Raw genomic sequence first — 20,529 nt, 5'->3', positions numbered from 1 at the left:
CCCCACATGCTCTCAATGCCAGCATCCAGAGTTTTCCATGCCTCTCTCCTTCATCAAACCATTAGGTTCCCTGAGACCCTACCCTTGGCTGGCTTTTGGTCAGAAAGTGAGTTATGAATAAAGCTGAGTAGAAAAGGTCTGATATAGCTTCAGGCAATACCCTCCTGGGTCGTCAACTCTAGTAAGTGGGAATGGATTAGTCCCAGGGAAAGGACTCCAGTGGTAGGTTCTGGGCCAGGTGTCTCTGGTAGGAGATATTCAGGGGGCATGAAGGAGGATCCACAGCATCCTTAGGTCCTGGATCCCGATCTCTGAGGAGCACCAGGTCAAAGGAAGGGGTCAGCTGGTGCCTCTTCCTATTCTTACCTCAAAGTCTCATAGCTCCCAGCCCTTGGGTCACTGTAATTGGCTACAGATGCCAGAATTTCGTGTCTTTAGTGTTCTCAAACCCCCAAATTTAAAATATCTCACTTGTGTATATGACAAGATGATAATTTATTGAAATCTAGGAAGGACCTAGATCAGTGCTTCTTCCACCCCACACATTAACTTCCCCTACATAGTCTGGCCTTGCCCCCAGAGATGACTCAGCAGTTCTGGGAGGGGCCCCCCACACTGTATTTGTTATAAGCTCCCCAGGGAATCATGTTCAGCTCACGGGGAACTCAGTGCCAGCTGACGAGCCGTATGTCCTTTGTGTGTTTGACAGATCGCCCATTGGATGTCATAGCACCAAAAATGGCTGCAGGTGAGACTTTGGTGTCTCTGGTTGCTCTGACCACCATCTTCTAGCTCAAGCCCTGAAGTGATTCTCCAAGGAAGTTGAGCAACATACTACTGCCCTGTCTGGATCATCCCCTTGAACCCATGTTCTAAGTGAATAGTCCAATAATGAAGGCAGATAAATTGATGGTTCCAGTTCATTTCTAGGTAGTCAAAGAAGGCAGCCCAAATAATCAAGTGGTGCCAGCCTGCTTGGTCTCCAGCATGAACCCTCCATGTGAAGGACAGGCATGTGGCTCTTAACACAGCCGTGTCGCCAGGGCACTCCCCAAGAGCATCATTTCAGAGGGCCGCTGTCATAATAGCCATGTTGTTCTTCTCCACCCTTTTCCCTTCTCTGACAATCTCTGTCTTCCTTGTTCATCCCTTCCTTGCATCTTCCATTCCCCCCCCCCCCCCAGCCGTATTTGCCTGTATCTTGGGCTTCCAGAAGCTCCACTAAACTTTTCTTAGCACCACTTGGAGATAAAGGGCTAAAATAATATTGATGGCTTGAGAGCCTGGCTGGTCCTTCTACGGAAGAGCCACAGGTGGATGACTGGAGCCAATCGAGTGTAGGCCTGATTCTCACACAGCCAGAGAGTCTGATGGAGAAAGCCATTGCCACAGGTGTTACCTTTAATTTTGTACTGAATAGTGGACAGATAGACAAGTAGATGGGAAAACAAATGGACAGGTGGTAAACAGGCAGATACAGAATGATGTCAGTGTTGGAGGGGTAAATGATTCAGGGCAAGTTCTCTCCACTTAGTGGTGGATTTTTAATAGTGTAATTTTAACACATTGTAACAGACGGCAGATGGAACATTGCCATCTTCATACATAGAGGCTTCACATAGACTCACCTTTCTTGGGAAAATGAAGCCATTTACTCATTACTACTGGTGACCTGATGAAAATCAAAGCTACAGAACCACCACTAGGGAGTAACAACCAGAAGCAAAGATTCTGGGTAAAACTGGATAGCTGGTCCGCCCAGCATGGCCATGTCAGAGGTAGAACTCTCAAAACAAATGAGAGATGTTCAGAATTCAGACACTTTCATGCCCTGATTTCCTAAGTATGCAAGACTTTTTAGACTGGTATATGCCTCTGATATGTCCTAAGACGTACCCACAAGGTAATGATCAAGGAGACCTTTTGGGGGAGGGAGAAAGTGTGAATTACAAAATGAGTGATCTGAACAATGAAAAAACTAAAATTGTAAAATATCTTTCTGCTTTTAGAAAAATCTAAGTGTGGCAGAATTATTACCAACTCATCTGGAGCGATTAGGAATCCCCCGCGGAACGAAATGCATGACAACATAACCTGCGTGTGGCAAATCAAGGCCAATGCATCTGATCATATACTGCTGGCATTTCCGTACCTTAAGTAAGTCACAAAGACATGACTTAAATACACTGTGTAGTGTAGAGCTCCAAGCATTTTCCCGTGTTTGATTCTCATAAGCAAAAGAGTCCTTCACACTCTTTTTGATTCTGACTTTTGAAATAATTGCAGACACACAAGAAATCAGAAAAATAAAACATAGAGTTCTACGTACCCTTCTCCCAGCTTCCCGCAATGGTGGCATCTTCTATAACTGTAGGGCAATAACAAACCAGGAAGTAATGCAATAATGCACGAGGCCTCAGACCTTATGCTGTTTTCACCATTTTCCGCGTCCATGTGTGTGTGTGTGTGTGTGTGTGTGTGTGTGTGTGAGAGAGAGAGAGAGAGAGAGAGAGAGAGAGAGATTGAGAGAGAGAATACGTTTCAGTCTCTAGTTAAAGATGCAGATTCCAGGGGAACCCCCAGACCTAGTAAATCAAGACATTTTAGGTTTTAATATTGTAAATACTCAAGGTTGATGTCATTCACAAACGAATGTCTTATGGAAGTTAACTCCCAGGAGCAACCTAGATTATTTATTACTTTCAAATCAAAAGATGACAGAGTGGATGGCTCATCAGGCCGAGGCGTGGAGATGGTCTTCTGACTCTAACACTAAGGGCATCTGGACAAAACCCCAGAACAAAGAATGAGAGCTGACAAATCAGATGACTTGCTCAAAGCAAGCTGGGTGGCACGCTTCCCTCGAGGCAGGGTGGCTGCGGAATTTGTAAATAGGTCGTGTGGAGCCTGGAGCCATGTCCTGTAGGGAGGCTGGTGTCTGGCCAGGCCCTTGGCCCTGGGTTTCCAGGTCCCTGATGTCTCAGGCCTCAGCAGGGGTGCACCTGGTGCTTCCGCCTCTTCCCTCTTCCAGTTAAGATCCCAGCCCCTCCAGAAAAAGTGGGATAAAAGGAATCCATGCTATGTTTAAATGACTGACAGGCTTTTAATCTGTGCCCAGCTTCACTGTCATGAAAGAAAGGGTCTGCCTCACAGCATACCTCTAAGACCCGCTAATGGGGCGGCTAAGAGGCAGCCCCTGGTCTTTGCTTCCCTAGCCTGGACTGCACCAATGAATATTTTGAAATCCTGGACGGTCCTCCATCCTCAGCAAAGTCCCTGGGGAAGACCTGCTCCGGGTCCTACCTCACCTACTCGTCCTCCTCCAGCTCAATGACCCTCGTGTACTTCCGAAGCTTCAACAACATAGGGAAAAACTTCATTGCTTATTATTATTCTGCACCCAAAGGTAAGGATGGTGGTTAAAAGCAGGGGCTTTGGGGATCCCTGGGTGGCGCAGTGGTTTGGCGCCTGCCTTTGGCCCAGGGCGTGATCCTGGAGACCCGGGATCGAATCCCACGTCGGGCTCCCGGTGCATGGAGCCTGCTTCTCCCTCTGCCTGTGTCTCTGCCTCTCTCTCTCTCTCTCTCTGACTATCATAAATAAATGGAAATTAAAAAAAAAAAAAAAAAGCAGGGGCTTTGGAGCTGCAGTCTGGGGATAAGAGAAGCTTCCCTCATAGGCTTACCCAAAATGATATAAACAAAGCCCTTGCACAGAGCTAACACATTATGTGCTCAATGTTTGGCAGAGTCACCACAGGCTTGGTTTCCCATAAACACCTCATTCCAGTCTGCCCATTAGGGTTCCACTTCTGGAGTTACCCCGAATCTAGTACTAGGTGGGTGTTTTAGGACCTGCAGAAGAAGAGGGTGTAGTCCCAGCCTAGGAGGGGCTCGTGCGCAACCTGGAGGGAGCTCAAAACAAACCCATATGATGCAATTAGTAGACATAAAATATACCAAATGAAGGCAAACAAATAGAATAGACCAGAATATACTAAGTTGACACATGCATGCATCTCAGCAAAAGACATTAGAAAAGAGAACCACATGGGCTATAAGCATGAAGGAAACATAGGAGGAAGCAGCCTTAGATTTGTCTTTAAGCCTGGCCAGGCTGTGAGTCAAGAAATAGGGAGGGGGCACAGCAGGTGAAGAAGCAGTGGGAGCGCAGAGATGGGGGGTGTAGGGCGTGTGGTGAGAAGGCAGAAGCTAAGCCAAGGATTTCTGATGAAGCACAGTACTCGAGGCTGGGTAATCACAACAGCAGTGATCAAAACAGCAAGAAACATTTACTCAAAGCCTATTTTATGCCAGGCAACTCTGTAAGCACTTACATGTATTATCTCCCTTCATCTTCACACAAACCCATGCTTCTTCCCCCTTAACGGATGGGGAAACTGAGGCAAGGGAGGTTCAGTAATTGTCCCATAGTGACCCAGGCATAGGTCCTGCACTATTTACCTCTAAGAGAAAAGAGGCTGTCTCATGGACCTCATGAGCAGTTCTAGAATCTGCCTTGGCCGAGATGTTGTTCAGACCAGTCTCCCGCCCTGTTAGCGAGCGCCAGGGCGACTCAGTGAGCATGCTCAGTGTCGCAAAGTGGATCAGAGAAAGTCACTGTCGCTGTGATTGCACAGGTACTGACGAGGCTCCCTTGTCATTGCAGAGGCCGGTTCCCGGACCCCACATCTAATCAGTGAGTCACGTTTAACGTTGCTACTTTATCTCCATTCCTTGTTGTGTGTCTTCCTCTGTCCCCCCCACCTAGTGCTTGGAGTGTCATAGTTTGATCTCGGTCTCATTTATTTCCTAATTTCCTACATCTGTTCAGCTAGATGAGAGGTTCTTTCTGCACAAGTTTTGCACCAGCATGATGCGTACTCACAGTGGAACCAAGTTACACATACCAACGGTTGGGTCTCTGTACCTTGATAATTGCCAATTTGATTTCTTAATTCCTCGATTTTATCAAAACCAGTGAGATACACTTAAGCATCCCACACTTGGGGAAAATTAACAAAATAGAAGCATGTGGAAGAGATAGTTTTTTCCTTAGAAAGACACCATGGGTGTTCGCATTTTGGCACAGAATGGCACAATTTAAGTGTCATTGTATTTCCAGTGACTGGACAGAAGGGATTATTATTTCTGTTGGATCCCACACTTCTGAGAACAACAAGACCACGTATAAACAGAGTTTGATTTGAGAGTTCATTTATTATAAAGATGCTAGGGAGAATGAGTCAACCAGAATCTTGGCGTTTAAGGGATCCGGCTGTCCTGACTCTGTTTATCTGAAGGGTGTCATCTTGTATTCACAGCAATCCCAACAGCAACACCCAAGACAGTGACAGCAAGACCAGGTAAGCCCTGGGACGCATTCATTCATTTACCAGCTATCCTTTCCTCTTGGTACCTGCATTTGTACCTGCTTCAGGGGCAGGAACTAGACCAACTGAACGTAGTTCATCAATTGGGAAAAATGGGCCAATTGACTACGCAAATTTTTAAGCCCATCCAAAACTCTTGGGATCCTTTGGCTCTAGCATCCCAGGGTGAGCAAACTTTTTTTGGGGGGGGGGTATTTTTCAGAGTCTTCCAAGTCTTCCAAGTGCTTTCTAGCAGGGTCCTAGCTTTATTTTATTTTTTGGCCAATTCTGCACATAGCTAACCTATATCTGCATCACTAACAGGCTTTTTCAAAGTGAATGGAGCATCAAAGCCATTCCAGAGGCAGTCAGATGGAAGATCAGAGAAAAATAGTGAACTTTGGAATCAGGAGAGCTAAGCTTAGATCTGTTAATTCCCAGATGTGGGATTTGGGGTGACTCATTTCACTTCTCCAACTTTCAGTCTTCTTCTTTTTTTTTTTTTTTATTAACTTTTATTGGTGTAACTTTCAGTCTTCTTATGGATAAACTGGTATACTGGTACTCTTCCGCTTGCCTTCCAAGTTATTACGAAGGTGAAGATGAACACACACCTGTACACTCACAAAAGCACTACACAAAGCCACAAATCACTGTGAATATCATTTATGTTTCTCTGCATTTAGCCAAAATAGATCGGCACATACGTCTGGCCCAATAGATATTCAGTTAATGAATGTTTTAGGCTAAATGTTATTTTGACAATCTTAATTACACATTAGCCTCCAGCTGGGAGGTTGACTAGTTGACTGGCTCTTTTATCAAGTTCTCCATCCCAAATAGTAGTGTTGGGGTGGAGAGCTCACCCAACTCATGGGAAATGTGCAGTGTCCCTTGAGAGCAACGATCACTGGGTCTCTACCTGCAGGGGACTGGCCAGAGCTGCGGCTGGTGGACGGCTCTGGTCGATGCTCAGGACGCGTCGAGGTCCTCCACCAGGGAGCCTGGGGTACCGTATGTGATGACCTCTGGGACCTGAACGAAGCCGAGGTCGTGTGCCGACAGCTGGGATGCGGACGAGCCGTGTCTGCCCTGGGGAAGGCCCACTTTGGCCCGGGCTCTGGAAACATCTTCCTGGACAACCTGCAGTGCTCCGGGGTAGAGCGCTACTTGGGCCAGTGTGCCCACTCGGGCTGGTCGGAGCACAACTGTGGCCACCATGAGGATGCCAGCGTCATCTGCTCAGGTAGCCTTTCCTCCTTCAGATGCTCATTGCCAGTCCCACCATCTTCAAGACTACTCTACTAGAATTCAGGGTTGGCCAGGGACAAAGACAGGGCCCTCCAACATGTGGCATTCCATTTTTGCTTTATCTCTTCTAATGTGGTCAAAAATACAAGATTTTAACTGCTAACCTCCCAGAATAAAACCTTCCAATTTTCTAATTTGGTAGTGAGGTTGACCAAAGGTAGGCGTGCTTTACTGCAAACTGACATGTGCAAAGAGCATGTTTAATAAAGGAACCTTGAAGGAGTTTATCCAAGGTCTTTCGTTCAGGGGCAGTGAGGAGATGTCAGAGCTGGACAGACTTGAGTCTGGATCCCAGAGCCGATGCTAACACTCAGACTGCATTTGGGCGACTCTTAAACTCCTAGAGCCTCAGTTGCCCTGGAAAACTAGAGACTGATCGCTCTCTTGCTGAAAGGATACAAACTCTTTTGTAAAGCACTTGCAGACACCTGACAAAGGGGCTGTATGTTTGGTCATTTTTAGTACCATCTTCCTCACTCAATACCCCAAGGAAATCAGTGAAGTAAAATGGCTCATTTTTTTTTCTTTAGATTTTATTTACTTATTCATGAGAGACACAGAGAGGCAGAGATGCAGGCAGAGGGAGAAGCAGACTCCCTGCAGGGAGCCTGATGCGGAACTCGATCCCAGGACCCTGAGATAATGCCCTGAAACAAAATGTGCCCCAAATGGCTCATTTTAATCACCTTATGACATTACAATTTTTTCAGATACTCTGGATTTATCCATGTGCAAAAATTAGCAAGGGGTAAGGTACTCACCTCTGGAACGTCTATTAATAACTCTTTCCAATCAGAAGACTTTGGGTAAACTGACAGCCTAGTCCCTGGAGTGATTGGAAAGGTTACTAACTATAACTCGAAGTGGTGCTTGTGACCTGGAGTCGCCCACGTGAGAAGCAGCTCGGTTAGATGGCTCTTTAACCTGGGGTGATACTTAGAGGTCTTCCTCTCTCTGTTTGCTTTGTGGCGTCTCATTAGACGTGGCGTGTCTGATCTTGTCGCCGCGGCCTCTTGGGCCACGTGTTATTCCCATTCCCGTGCTCTGGGGGATGGTTGTCTACCTCTGAGCTGCCCCCAAGGACTCCCCATCTGCCACAAAATCAGCAGTTCAAGTCATGTACCCTACATGTGCCCTTCATCATGGATGGTTTCCTGCCGGTGCAGGTGCAGGCCAACAGCCAGAGAGCGGCGCTCGTTTACACCCATGGGTGAATCTGGGCCTCCCAGCGCTATGTTATTTAGCAGGACTAATCAATCCTTCCCATATGGGTTTAATAAACATTTGCAAGGATGTAGTTCAGACCTTTGTTTTCAGTTGTCGAAGGCAGGATTTCTGGAACATACTGATGTATTTATTCTTCCTATAAACAGATGCTGAAGAATCACTCATTAATAGTCCAGGTAGGTCTTGATGGGACTCAAATATCGGCTCTCCCTGATTTTCCCGTGGACTCTTTCTTTTCTTCTAGCTGTTAAGTTCACTCTCTGTCTGAACTGTGGAGGTTTTTACACCACTGGGATGCCGATGGAAGGATTACTCTTGATTTTTCCACATGTAGTGATAGCTCTGTGTGTGTGTGTGTGTGTGTGTGTGTGTGTGTCCATATTTTTTAGAGATGTAGACATGAGGAAATGGCATTTCAGGGTCTTTTTCCATATGCTTTTTTCTCTCCCCACCTCCTCCCGGGTCCACTCCTCACTGTTTTAAGAGGATTCCGCCCAGGTGCCCCCTCTACCTGGCCATAACACAGCACCTGTTCTTCCCCTTCACTGCTTGGAATAACGCATTGCCCCGGGATCTGCATTTGATTAAAGGATGCTAGGCACCCCGAAGGCAGGAACCATATCTCTTTGGTCCCCAGCAGTATCATCAGTGCCTAACAGGAAAGACAATCAATAAATTCCTCTGTAGTGAGATTGAATGGCTGAAGACCCCACAACCTGCAGCTCAGGAACACACGAGAAACATGAAGAACAGGCCCCAGGGCTCAAGCCCGGGCATGTCCCTCCGCAAACTCCTAGTCCTGCTGCCTCTGAGGCCTGGTGCTGGTGCGCCCCAGGAGGGTCATTTGGGGACTCACACACTCACCCAGTCTCTGTCTGCAGGGGACTGGCCAGAGCTGCGGCTGGTGGGCGGCTCTGGTCGATGCTCAGGACGCGTCGAGGTCCTCTACCAGGGGGTCTGGGGTACCGTGTGTGATGACCTCTGGGACCGACACGAAGCCGAGGTCGTGTGCCGTCAGCTGGGGTGTGGACGAGCCGTGTCTGCCCTGGGGAAGGCCCACTTTGGCCCGGGCTCTGGAAACATCTTCCTGGACAACCTGCAGTGCTCGGGGATGGAGCACTACCTGGGCCAGTGTGCCCACTCGGGCTGGTCGGAGCACAACTGCGACCACCACGAAGATGCCGGAGTCATCTGCTCAGGTAGCCTCTTCCCTCTTGGGCAATAATTTCTAATATTGTGATTGAAGACATTTTGAAAGTATCCATCCCACATGGAATGTATCCATCCGCCCATTCACTCCTTCTTTCATAAAACAGTCCTTGAGCGTCTGTTCTGCACCAAGCCTGGGACACACACACCCACCCTTGGGTAGCACGAGGTTGCACACAGGAGATCTTGCAGGTGCATGTACACCAGCACCGCCCGAGGCATTGCAATGTGGAATCCAGGGCCCTGGCCCCAGAGACCATGACTGACTAGCTTGGGCAGGGCTGCTGGAATCTGCATTTTCACGAGTAGTCCAGGTGATTCAGCAAAAGAGGGGCCATGAGTAATCCTGCACTGCCTGCCGTGGGGCAGAGATGACACTGCTGCTGTGCCCTGCCCCCAAGTCCAGGGACCCTGAAAGAGGAGGGCAGAGGAGGGCTGAGTCCTTTCTCCTCACTCCCCACCTGCCCCCTCTCCCCTCCATCTGCCACCTGCACCCTCGTTACCTGGCCCCCTCCGTGCTTTGGGTTCACTAAAGAGAGTATTCACCTATTGCCTTTCTTTATGCATTCAGATGCAGAAGAGCTGCCTCCTCCCACACCTCAAGGTATGTCCACATTTTGTTCTAGTCCAGACAACTTTCTTTTTTTTTTTTTTAATTTTTATTTATTTATGATAGTCACAGAGAGAGAGAGAGGGGCAGAGACACAGGCAGAGGGAGAAGCAGGCTCCATGCACCGGGAGCCCGACGTGGGATTCGATCCCGGGTCTCCAGGATCGCGCCCTGGGCCAAAGGCAGGCGCCAAACCGCTGCGCCACCCAGAGATCCCTCCAGACAACTTTCTAATAATAGTATCAAAAATATTTGTGGATGCTAAGAAATAGGCATTGTTTTGCAAGTACTTTTCCAGCTAGGTAAACAGAGACAAAAAAAGTGAGTAATGCACCCAGGGCTAGCCAGTGGATTTACACCCACGCTTGTCAGTGCTCCTGGCCACCAGGCTCATTTACCACATCCTTCCATTGGCCCCGGCTGTACAAAGACAAGGCAAAATTAGCACAAAAAAATGGGGAGACATTTCACTCAGATTATCGCTAATCCTGCAAAAAGGCACCCAGAGCTTGTCTGGAGAGTAGAAGACTGCTGCACTCACATGCCCTGTGCTTGGAGTAGACGGTTAGTCGGCTCAGCCAGAGTCCTCTTTGTCTCCAGGTGGTCTCGGGACCTCTTCACTCGATCTCTCCAGCAGGCTAATCAGACTTCTTACAGGGTGGTTCAGGGGGCCACGAGCAAGCCAGTATTCCCAGAGACAGAAGTGGAAGCTTCCAGTCTCTTAAGGCAAAGTGTCACTTCCATCATATTCTGTTGGTCAAAACAGAGGCCACCCAGGTTCGAGCGAGAAGACCTAGATCCCACTTCATGACAGGAGGCATATCCAAGAATGTATGGCCTTCTTCAATGTGCTGCAGGACAGCAGAAATATTCACTTAGCACCTTCAGACCTTTCTTAGTTGGCACTAAGTACACTGACATTTCAGAGAAAACCTTTTACATTTCACAAACTTGTAGATGAAACTTTGTATTTTTCTCCTGGATGTCAGCATTATCTCCCTTTTCTTTTTCCTTCTAGGTCTTTCCACAGCTTCTCAGGATCATATAACAGGTAGTCACTTGTTTTAAATTGAGAATGTAACTCCACAGTTACAGATGCTGCAGAGGCTAGGTAGTTTGCTCAGGACGTGGCACAAAGACACTGGCACAGCATGGGTGAAGGGCTACTTGTCCACTACCCATGCCAGCCTTGTCTTGGCCCCTTCCATGAGAACACCATGAGAGTCAGGACCCCAGCCCATGGAGCCCCTCAGTCCCCACTGTAACCTCACCAAAGGGGCATCCATTTGCACTGCTAAGGCCTGTAAATACTGACTTTTTAACCAATGGGGCAGGTTGGGAAGGGGGTATGTGGATCTGCCCAAGTCAGAGTAGATCGGAGGGTGACAAGAGACTTGAAGAGAATGTGGCTCGTCCGACCAGTGGTGCCCAGCCTGCCTTCTCTGGGTACAATCCTGTAGGGGGCACCCATGACGGGCACCAGCTCATGTGAAGAGGTTTCAAGAAATCCAGTCCCAGAGTTTTCATGTCTGTCTGACCTGGCCCAGTTGTAACTACAGCACAAGCAACAGGATAGCTCTGAGATGACTGGGCGCGCCCCTACTTCCCGCCGTCTGTCACAGGGAAGACCAAGAATCTTGGAATTCTGGGAGCATGACAAGTTAGGCAGGCAAAGACAGAAAGGAGAAAATTAAACAACTTGGTAATTTAGGGACCAAGTCAACAACTCATGTTACATTTTCAAATTTCCTCTAAAATAATTTGATGATTTTAAGATTTGTGCTTTTTTGTGCGGCGTGCTGCTTTAGGCATATATGTATGTATTATGTATGCAAGTATACGATGTATATGAATATGACACAAAAATATAATGAAGAATTGGATTTCACTTGTGTAACTCTCATAAATCCAAAGACCTGTAAGTTCCAGTCTCAGTAGATACAGTTAGAGGAAACACAATCTACCCCAACAAGGTGGTGAAAAAGTACTTAAGAGGAGGTGAGGTGCCAGTCATGGTGCCAACATCCTTCAATGGTGGCCAACATCTCCTTCTATCCAGCTCATCAGACCCCAACGTTGCCCTGGAGACTCTTGTTCCCCAAACCTTCCCAAACTACTCACACCTTACCCAGGCCTAACAGCCTCTGCCCCTTCGCCCCCTCCTTCCCAACCACTCTCCCCCCAAGCAAGAATCCTTCAGCCTTAGAAGAAAGAGGAGAGAGTGAACAGACCTGGCATTTTCATTAGCAGACAGTAAGGGGAGAGAAAAAGGCCGGGAACTCCCACATATTAGTACTTTTGCCCCATTGGGTTGCAATGGAATGTACTTTCCTTCCCTGGATATGTTTAAACTAAAGATCTGTGTAGACAGCCTGGGTGTGGGTCCCCCACCGCACCCCCAGGCGGACCACGCTGCCTGACTTCAGCAGACACCAGGTACCAAGGGGTCGTTAGTAGGGTCACCTCATGGACGCATGCTGCCATCCTCTTTCCTGTGGCTTCAGGAGGAAGTAGCTCCTGCGGAGGGGTGATGTCCGGGCCCTCCGGCTCCTTTTCCAGCCCGCTGTACCCAGAAAGCTACCCCACGGACGTCCAGTGTGTTTGGGAGATCCACGTGGAGAAAAAGTTTCGCATTGAACTCCTGATTCCAACTCTGAAGTAAGAAAACAACTTGTTAAGAGGAGAGTCTTTCTAAATAAGAATGGTGGTTTGTGGAATCAGAATAAAGTTTTGTTGTTTTTTTTTTTTTTTTTTTTTTTAAGCAGGAAACATTTGGGGGTGGGAGTGGGGGACAAAAGAACACAAAATGCTTCCCAATCTGAAGGTCAAATTAATTCTGTCGTGCTCTCCAATGAGTTACTGCTAGTTCAGAGAACTGAATAAGAGGTTTATTAACTTATTCAACTCAACCTTATTATGATAGCTTTTCTTTTCTTTTTTTTTTTTTTTCTTTTCTAAAAATGTCACCCAGATCCTCCTTGCCAGCTTTGCCTTTGTTTGGGTCTCGATACTTAGCCACTTAGATTTTCTTTTTCCTTTATCTAAATTTTAAACAAACAGGAGGGGGCTTTCCAGGCGCACACATGAGCCACCTCCTCCAGCCCAGGCCCTGGGTCCTCCCAATGTTGCCTGTAAGTGAACGGAGCCAGGGGACGCATGGCCTCATCGCTGGCACGTACGGAATACATTTCTCTAAGGCACTGATGTTTTTCTATCTCCATGGCATGAAATAACAGCTGGCATTTTTTAAGTGTTGGCTGTGTATCCAGGCTCCACTCTATGTATTTTATCTGCTTTGTTCTAGTCCAGCATTGGTACAACCCTAAGATACATGTATGCCCTTGTCATCTCCCCTAGAGGTGAAGAACCTGAGGCTCAGAGAGGTTAGCTAACTTGCCCCAGGTTAACCAGCGAGGCCTGTCTGATATCAAAGCTCCAGCTCTTCAACATGTGATTCTGTGGGAAGACTCTGCGAAAAGCCCTTCTTGCTATGCAGGACACACATCATGCTGCAAACACAGCAACGCTGTGAAACGCTACACACACACTGAACTACTGCTCGGTCCATGGAATCAGGCATGCCTTATGCCAGAGTATCCTAGAAACATGTTGTCCATGTTGACTAAAGCCCTAAGGACACAGAGAGCCCACAATGAAGTGAGAACCTTGAACCCACCCCTCCAAAGTCCATCCTCTTATAGGTAACCTGTTCTTCTAAAATGAGCCTCACGTACATCCCTCGTGAGTGACCGCAAAGTGCAGATACTCTCTGCGCTGATGTTTTTATTTTAAAGTCGAGTTTTTTCTCCCCAAGAATTTGAGTATGGAGAATGGTGTGAAATACAGAGGTAGGAAAATCTGGCCGTGATGCTGATTACATGCTGATCATCAGGGTGTTGGTCTGGTAAGAATTCACCTGCGGTGAACACTGGCATTTCTAATGTTCCATTGTAGATGGTGATTTGGCCAGAGCTTTAGTGATTTTTTAAATTTCTGTTACTAAGTGGTAACAATAAGCCTCCCACAATCCTCAGACAAAATAAGACTTCTATAATAAGGCATCTATAAAAGTCAACTGATGCTTTATATATCAATATGCAGTTTAAAGTAAATCCAAATATTTAATCCTATGATTGTCCTACTTTTTAAAGTTTTAAGATCTAGGAAGTTTGAAGCCATCACTAACCCTCCACTTCGATGCCCCCAGCCTGGAGGATATCCTTGGATGCCCTTACGACTCCATTGAAATCTTCGATGGCCCCAGGATTGCCTCGCTGTCCATGGGGAAGTTCTGTGCCTCGGTAGCTGTGATATTTTTCTCCTCTTCAGACATCATGACTGTGGTGTTCCGAAGTGATTCTATGATCACCAACACTGGCTTTTATGCTCGATTCAACGTAATTCCACAGGGTGAAGGAGAGCCAGGTAGGAAGTTTCAACTAGGTTTTTGGTCTTCAAAAGACAGAGCAGTTTCCTAACTTGAGCGACTCCCCTATTTGCCAAGGCCTGGGATTCGGTTTTTAAAACACCCCATAAGTGGCCCCATAAGCCTTGCTGTATAGCTATTAGATTTTCCCACTAAAAGCACCACATGGGTAATTGAAACAAGGCAATGATGTGCAGTTGAAATGACAAGATGACTTGGGGGTTGGTAGTGGTAGTGCCTGGGAAAATAGGGCCTGGGGGTTGGAAGAGGATGGCTGGGTGGGGTGGGTGCTCCTGTAGATTGAGCAGGAATGGAAGCCTTGCTTAGGGGACATGTGATGGATGACAGTGAAGGCAGAGAGAATAGCAAATACAAAGGCTCTTGGGGACATGCTAGGGAAACAGAAACAGGTGACCATGGCAGAGCTTGTGCACTCGGCAAGGGAAGGTCTCCAGGAGACAGCATGCCATTCCAGCTGGCTGCCAACCGTTGGCCCAGAAATAGCCAACCCCATTGGGCTTTATGAAGTCACAGACACCCTGGTGGCTCAAGTGCCTTCAGGGGATTAAATCTACACTTACCCAAGTCATGTCCAAAAACACAGTTGGGGACCCTTTCCCCCAAGATCCCAGTATTGTGTCATAGACCCCACATAGCAAGACCTGCAGAAGCCAGGGTGTGCAGGTGCTGAGCACTGTGCTTTGTAGTCACACTCACACGTAGTTGTCACCCCTCTGGGGTCACCCTCAGAGATGCATGCTGCTCGAGTCCCCATTTCAGATGAGGAAACTGAGGCCTGGGGAGACTAAGCAACTTGTCAATGGTTACACAACTAGAGAGCAATAGAGCTGGATTCAAACCCTTCTCCGTCTTGCCCTTCTGCCTATAAGCCCCATTACTGAATCAAGACAGCCTGACGCTTGGCCACAAAGGCAGGAGCTGGAAATCCTTCCTACTTAAAATTTCCCAAGCCCCAAAATAAAACCCTGCTCTATTTAGAAAATGGACCAGAGCTGCGGCTGGTGGGCGGATCTGGACGGTGCTCAGGACGCGTGGAGGTCCTCCACCAGGGGGCCTGGGGCACCGTGTGTGATGACCTCTGGGACCTGAACGAAGCCCAGGTGGTGTGCCGACAGCTGGGGTGCGGACGGGCCATTGCAGCCCCTGGAAAGGCCCACTTCGGCCCGGGCTCCGGAAGCATCCTCCTGGATAACATTCAGTGTTCGGGAAGCGAGAACCACCTTGGCCAGTGCCCCAGCTCCGGCTGGTCGGACCATAACTGTGGCCACCATGAGGACGCAGGTGTCATCTGCTCAGGTAAGACTCTCCTCCCATGGCAGGTTCTTTCTCACCTTTCGACCGGCAGCATTTGAGTGATGGGTGGAGGGGGTGCCCAGAGCAGGGCCAGGGAAGCTGAGGACGGACGGTGGCCCGACATGAGTGTCCCCTCAGCCAGGCTGACAAAAAATGCTGACAGCCTGACTCCACCTTAAAGAAATGCACGCCAGAGCCACGCACTTGCCAGGTCCTTTATACTCTGCAATCTCTCCCAGGTCTGAGCTACTTTTCCAGAATCTAACACGCCCTTGTTCTAGGCTATGTGACACGAAGCTTACCTGCTTGAGACCTGCCCACACGAGGAAACCACCACCTGTCCTCATAAAATGTAACTTGGATTTCCTAAATTTACCTTTCTTTTTTTAATTCATGCAGATGCTGGGGCCTGGGCTCCAGATGTGACCCCTGCATCCCCAGGTAAGTCCAACACTGTGAACCTCCAATATCTCTGCAGAGTGAATAAGAAATGTAATCTGTCTTGACCTAGACACTGGTGGACAGTGACCTAGACTATGATCACCCAGGGAGCTTTGAAACCCCTGATGCCCCGGCTGTACCCAGACCAGTCGCACCAGAATCTCTGGGCTCACACCAGGTCATCGGTAATACTTAAGATCTCTTGTGTGATCCCAGCATGCAGCAAGTAGAGATCCAGCGGCTCGGACAGTAGGCTAAGAGCCGCATTTCCCCAATGAGATGGCATCCAAAACTCCCCTCTGGACAGTGGAGCAAGGAAAGGCAGGAGGGGGAAGGGGGAAGAAGTTCCATCACCATGGCTGAGAAGAGGGTCAGGATGGAGGGGAGAGAACATAGGAAGGTTTGCCTCCTGGGAACATGGGTTGGAAAATGAAAGTGTGGGAGAAAACACAGATGTGTCAATGCCATACTCTCCCAGTGGGTCAAGAACAGGCTGAGCGTGAGAAGTGAAGCCATTTGGGGCTACCCTGGGGGCCTTCTGACTTTGCCAACAAAGCAAGAATAGAGACAGGATACATGTTGTTCTGGTAACCTACCCAGAGTCAGTGTGTCAGTGACCTCCAAATTCAGGGCTCCAGTGATATCTGAGCAGGTGTGGTCCTGCCTCCTGCAGCTGCCTACCTACCTCTCCAGGACAGGCTCTCAGCTGCCCACTTCCCTGCCCACTGGCACCCTGGGCCCCACCCAGCCTCCTCCCAACCCTGCACGGTGACTACCTCCACCCTCTGCCTTCAGTGGGGGCCTGGGTGTGGAGAAGGTCAAGGCTGAGGGGCACCCTGTAGTGCTTGGGGGCTGGGCAAGGTGGCTGGCAGCCTGTCCTTACCCGGGGCTGGCACCACCGTGGCACATTTGGAGGGACACTTGGTGGGGACCTCTTGCCCACTTCGGTCCAGATCCCAAGGGCATCCCAGGTAGAAGTCACCACCTCCTGCAGGCTGCCCACCTGGTGTGGGACGCAGAAGTGAAAGGGCAATTGATTTCCCCACCTCTGACTGAGACCCCACATCTTCATTTTGCACTGGGGACCACAAAGCATGCAGCAGCCCTGGAGGGGAAGCAGAGCCCACAGGGATTGTCAAGGAGCTGCCTCCCTTCGGTGCCCTCTGGCCTTTCTTTCCTTCCCCAGTGAGGAGTCTCCCCTCGCCTGGAGCCAGAGAGGAGGAAGGAGTAGGGAGGACATGGCTTTCAGTCCATCAGACGGCTCTGTGCCACATCCACTTGCGATCTAGAGCTGCAAACTTCCGAAGACTTTTCTTTCTTTTCTCTCTGCTACCATATTCCTTTTCTGAGGCAGGGATGCATAGCTGACTAAGAGAACGCATCAGGGAATAAAAGACATTATGGGGGGAAATGAAACCCTTTATGTCCAAAGAGGATCCACCCATAGGTGAACCACTTCTTGATAAAGCATTATAGATTGGTGGGGACACACACACACAAAATAAGGCACTGGCCACTCAATCCTCTAAGTGAAACACTGCATATCAAACATTTTAACAAAAAGGAATAGCTTCTTTTTTAAAAGATTGGTTTGTTTATTTGGCGGGGATGGGGAGAGAGTGCAAGCGAGTGGAGGGGCAGAGGGAGAGAGGATCTCAAGCAAGCTCCGCACTGAATGCAGAGCCAGACGTGGGCTCAATCTCGCAGAAACCAAAGGCAAAAGGACACAGGAAAGGAGGAAGCTCCCCACTGAGACCCGTCGACTTCAGTGGAACACTTGTCCCACCTGTCTTTCCCCGCCCAGGCTCTCACAGGTCTGGTTTTCATCCTTGTGCCCTTCAGCACGTTCTGCAGTGGCCTGCTCGTAAACCCGTGGGCGATGCCTCGTGACTGATCCATCTCAGGACAGGCCTGGCGTCGGCAGACCCCAACACAGAAAAGAAAAGAAGTCACGTAGCTGTGCATAGTCTGAGATTTCTGGGTGAATCACTGAGGGCAGGGGAGAGACCGCACCCCACATTAGGAGGGAAAAAAGAAATGAGTGAGCCCACACCATGTCTCAAGACTCCAGTGTAGGAACAGATTCACTCATTTGTATGTAAATACACGATGCTTTGGTCGTGCCGAGCTCTTTCCTGATTTTCTTTGGTTTTGGTTTTTGCAGCTCCCATCCCTCAAGGGCCTACGCCACCACAAGGTAACTCTCTGTCATTGAAAGTATGACCTGGAAAGGATGGAATCACTCTGGTAATTCATGAAAGCAGAATCGATATCACTGCCCTGGCTGCCTGAGGGGAAAGAATAGGTGGGATGGAGCCCTCATAGATGGATGGACTGTCTACATCTGAATTGAGCTGGTTTGCATGACAGGAAACTGGGCAGAGCATTAGTGAGATATCTGCTGGACACCCCACAGCTGCCACGACATGGCCCATCCCGTTTCTAGTCTCACCTGCAACCTTAGGGTCCTGCCCCAGTACCAGTCACACATCTTTTCTTCCCCCTCATTCCCTCTAAGGGTGCAATCACACACCAGCCAAGCTACAACTACGTCTACACTACTATGATCCCTTCCCATTCTGGAATTCCCTTGTTTTTTTGTTTTTGTTTTTTATTTATGATAGTCACACAGAGAGAGAGAGAGAGAGGCAGAGACACAGGCAGAGGGAGAAGCAGGCAGAGGGAGAAGCAGGCTCCATGCACCGGGAGCCCGATGTGGGACTCGATCCCAGGTCTCCAGGATCGCGCCCTGTGCCAAAGGCAGGCGCCAAACCGCTGCGCCACCCAGGGATCCCTGTGATTCCCTGTTGAGCTTGGTGGAATTCTGGATTCTACTCCTGGGAACATGCAAGGTGCATGCCTGCAGAAGCCAACCAGTGGTCTCTTGTCTGCCCGCAGGAGGAAGTAACTCTTGTGGGGGAGTACTTTCAGGCCTCCTGGGCTCCTTCTCCAGTCCTTGGTATCCAACGAACTACCCCACTGACGTGGAGTGTGTCTGGATGATACATGTGGCTGAGAAGTTCCACATAGAACTGGTGATCCCAAGCCTGAAGTAAGCACCTTTGCCTTTTTCTACTTCAAAGGCCAGACTGGACTTAAATCCACCTCCTCAAGGAGGGGTCCTTTCCACGAATCTGGTCAACTTGACAGCTATAACCAAAATATCATAAACTGGGTAGCTAATAAAGAACAGAGAGTTATTTCACAGTCTTGGAGGCTGGAAAGTCCAAGATCAGTATTCAGTGCCTGGTGTGGGCCCGCTTCCCGGCTCATAGATGGTCATATTTTTACCATAGCCTCACCTGGTAGAAGAGACAAGGGGGCTTTTGCAGACTCTTTACAAGGCCACTGATCCCATCGTGAAGGTTCTGCCCTCATGACATAATCACTTCCCAAAGACCCCACCTCCTAATACCATCCCATTGGGGGTTAGGTTTCAACATACGAATTTTGAGAGGACACAAACTTTCAGCCCACAGCACTGTGTGACACACCCTTTTACATTTTAGGTGAAAACTAGTCTGGTCATCTGAGCTTAAGAGACTTATAATCATTGAGCTCAACTTCCTATGTAGTTAGAGAATAACACAAATACTCCGTGAGCATCCCTGACACCTGGCCACCGAGGGGGCCTCAGCTGGGGTCACACACATAACGACCTCACCCCTCCACTCTCAGCCACCTCCATCCAGGACACTGCTTCTTCCATGGGCTGAACCCAACCTGGTTCTTCCTCATTCTCATTTTCTCATCTCCATTCTTCCCTCTGATGCTACAGAAAACAAATCTACTTCCTCTTCCCTCCAAGAATGTCTCTCATGCCCCAACTAAGAGTTTTCTTCCACAGGTTTAACAGCCACTATTCATTCATTCCTACTTCTTTCTCTACTCATCCCCATTTTTAAGGGACCTTATTTTAATGCATATTTATGCGTGTATATATATACATATTCATATACACATAAGTATACCTGAATCACTTTTTTTATAGCCTTCTTTTTTTTTTAAAGATTTTATTTATTTATTCATGAGAGACAGAGAGAGAGAGAGGAAGAGACACAGGCAGAGGGAGAAGCAGGCTCCATGCAGGGACCCCGATGTGGGATTCGATCCTGGGACTCCAGGATCACGCCCTGGGCTGAAGGCAGGCACCAAGCCGCTGAACCACCCAGGGATTCCCCCTGAGTCACTTTTTAATGAAACTATTGCTTTTCCTGATAATGTTTAACCTGGTTTCATCTTTCTACACTGAGTCCCATCTGGATCATTCTCTCCTCCTGCCATTGTTCGTTGTCTGCCAGACCTCCACCACCTCTTCCCATCTGTGTTCGTCAGCCTCAGTAGTCAAGGAGCTGAATGGTTAAGTGCTATCTTCAAAGGGGAAATGGGTCGGCAATGGAGAGAGGGATGGATCCTATTAGTTTTACCTGGTGGCCAAAATTCCTTTCAAATGGGGAGAAATAAACTAATACCACAGAGTATTGTATACCAAAATTGAGCAAAAGGTAATTTTCATTCATTCATTCCGCACCCATGCATTCATTGTAAGGAATGTGAGCAGATTGGGTACGATATATTCAAATCTATGCAATTCACAATTCTATGATCCAGGGGCACAGA

The 20,529-nt window shown here is 48.4% G+C and overlaps 2 protein-coding genes across 2 annotated transcripts in view; both read left to right on the top strand.

The window, feature by feature from the left end:
- Nucleotides 1-6,756, top strand: part of LOC121476663 (putative DMBT1-like protein) — a 28,186-nt gene extending 21,430 nt beyond the window's left edge. The window contains exons 14-19 of the mRNA XM_041730802.1: nt 710-748; nt 2,010-2,157; nt 3,216-3,406; nt 4,669-4,698; nt 5,324-5,365; nt 6,300-6,756. Coding sequence (XP_041586736.1) covers nt 710-748; nt 2,010-2,157; nt 3,216-3,406; nt 4,669-4,698; nt 5,324-5,365; nt 6,300-6,679 — 830 coding nt within the window. The 3' untranslated portion in view covers nt 6,680-6,756. The remainder of the gene's footprint in view (nt 1-709; nt 749-2,009; nt 2,158-3,215; nt 3,407-4,668; nt 4,699-5,323; nt 5,366-6,299) is intronic.
- A 1,895-nt stretch (nt 6,757-8,651) lies between these two features.
- The window catches only part of LOC121476656 (deleted in malignant brain tumors 1 protein-like), a 46,434-nt gene continuing 34,556 nt past the window's right edge, over nt 8,652-20,529 (top strand). Inside the window, exons 1-9 of the mRNA XM_041730790.1 lie at nt 8,652-9,108; nt 9,690-9,722; nt 10,747-10,779; nt 12,233-12,386; nt 13,936-14,153; nt 15,154-15,471; nt 15,868-15,909; nt 18,074-18,106; nt 18,808-18,961. Coding sequence (XP_041586724.1) covers nt 8,652-9,108; nt 9,690-9,722; nt 10,747-10,779; nt 12,233-12,386; nt 13,936-14,153; nt 15,154-15,471; nt 15,868-15,909; nt 18,074-18,106; nt 18,808-18,961 — 1,442 coding nt within the window. The remainder of the gene's footprint in view (nt 9,109-9,689; nt 9,723-10,746; nt 10,780-12,232; nt 12,387-13,935; nt 14,154-15,153; nt 15,472-15,867; nt 15,910-18,073; nt 18,107-18,807; nt 18,962-20,529) is intronic.

The sequence above is a fragment of the Vulpes lagopus genome, chromosome 2 (assembly GCF_018345385.1).
Source record: "Vulpes lagopus strain Blue_001 chromosome 2, ASM1834538v1, whole genome shotgun sequence".
Lineage (NCBI taxonomy): Eukaryota > Metazoa > Chordata > Mammalia > Carnivora > Canidae > Vulpes > Vulpes lagopus.
The sequence above is the reverse complement of the archived record's forward strand: the minus strand, read 5'-3'. Positions and strand labels throughout refer to the sequence as shown.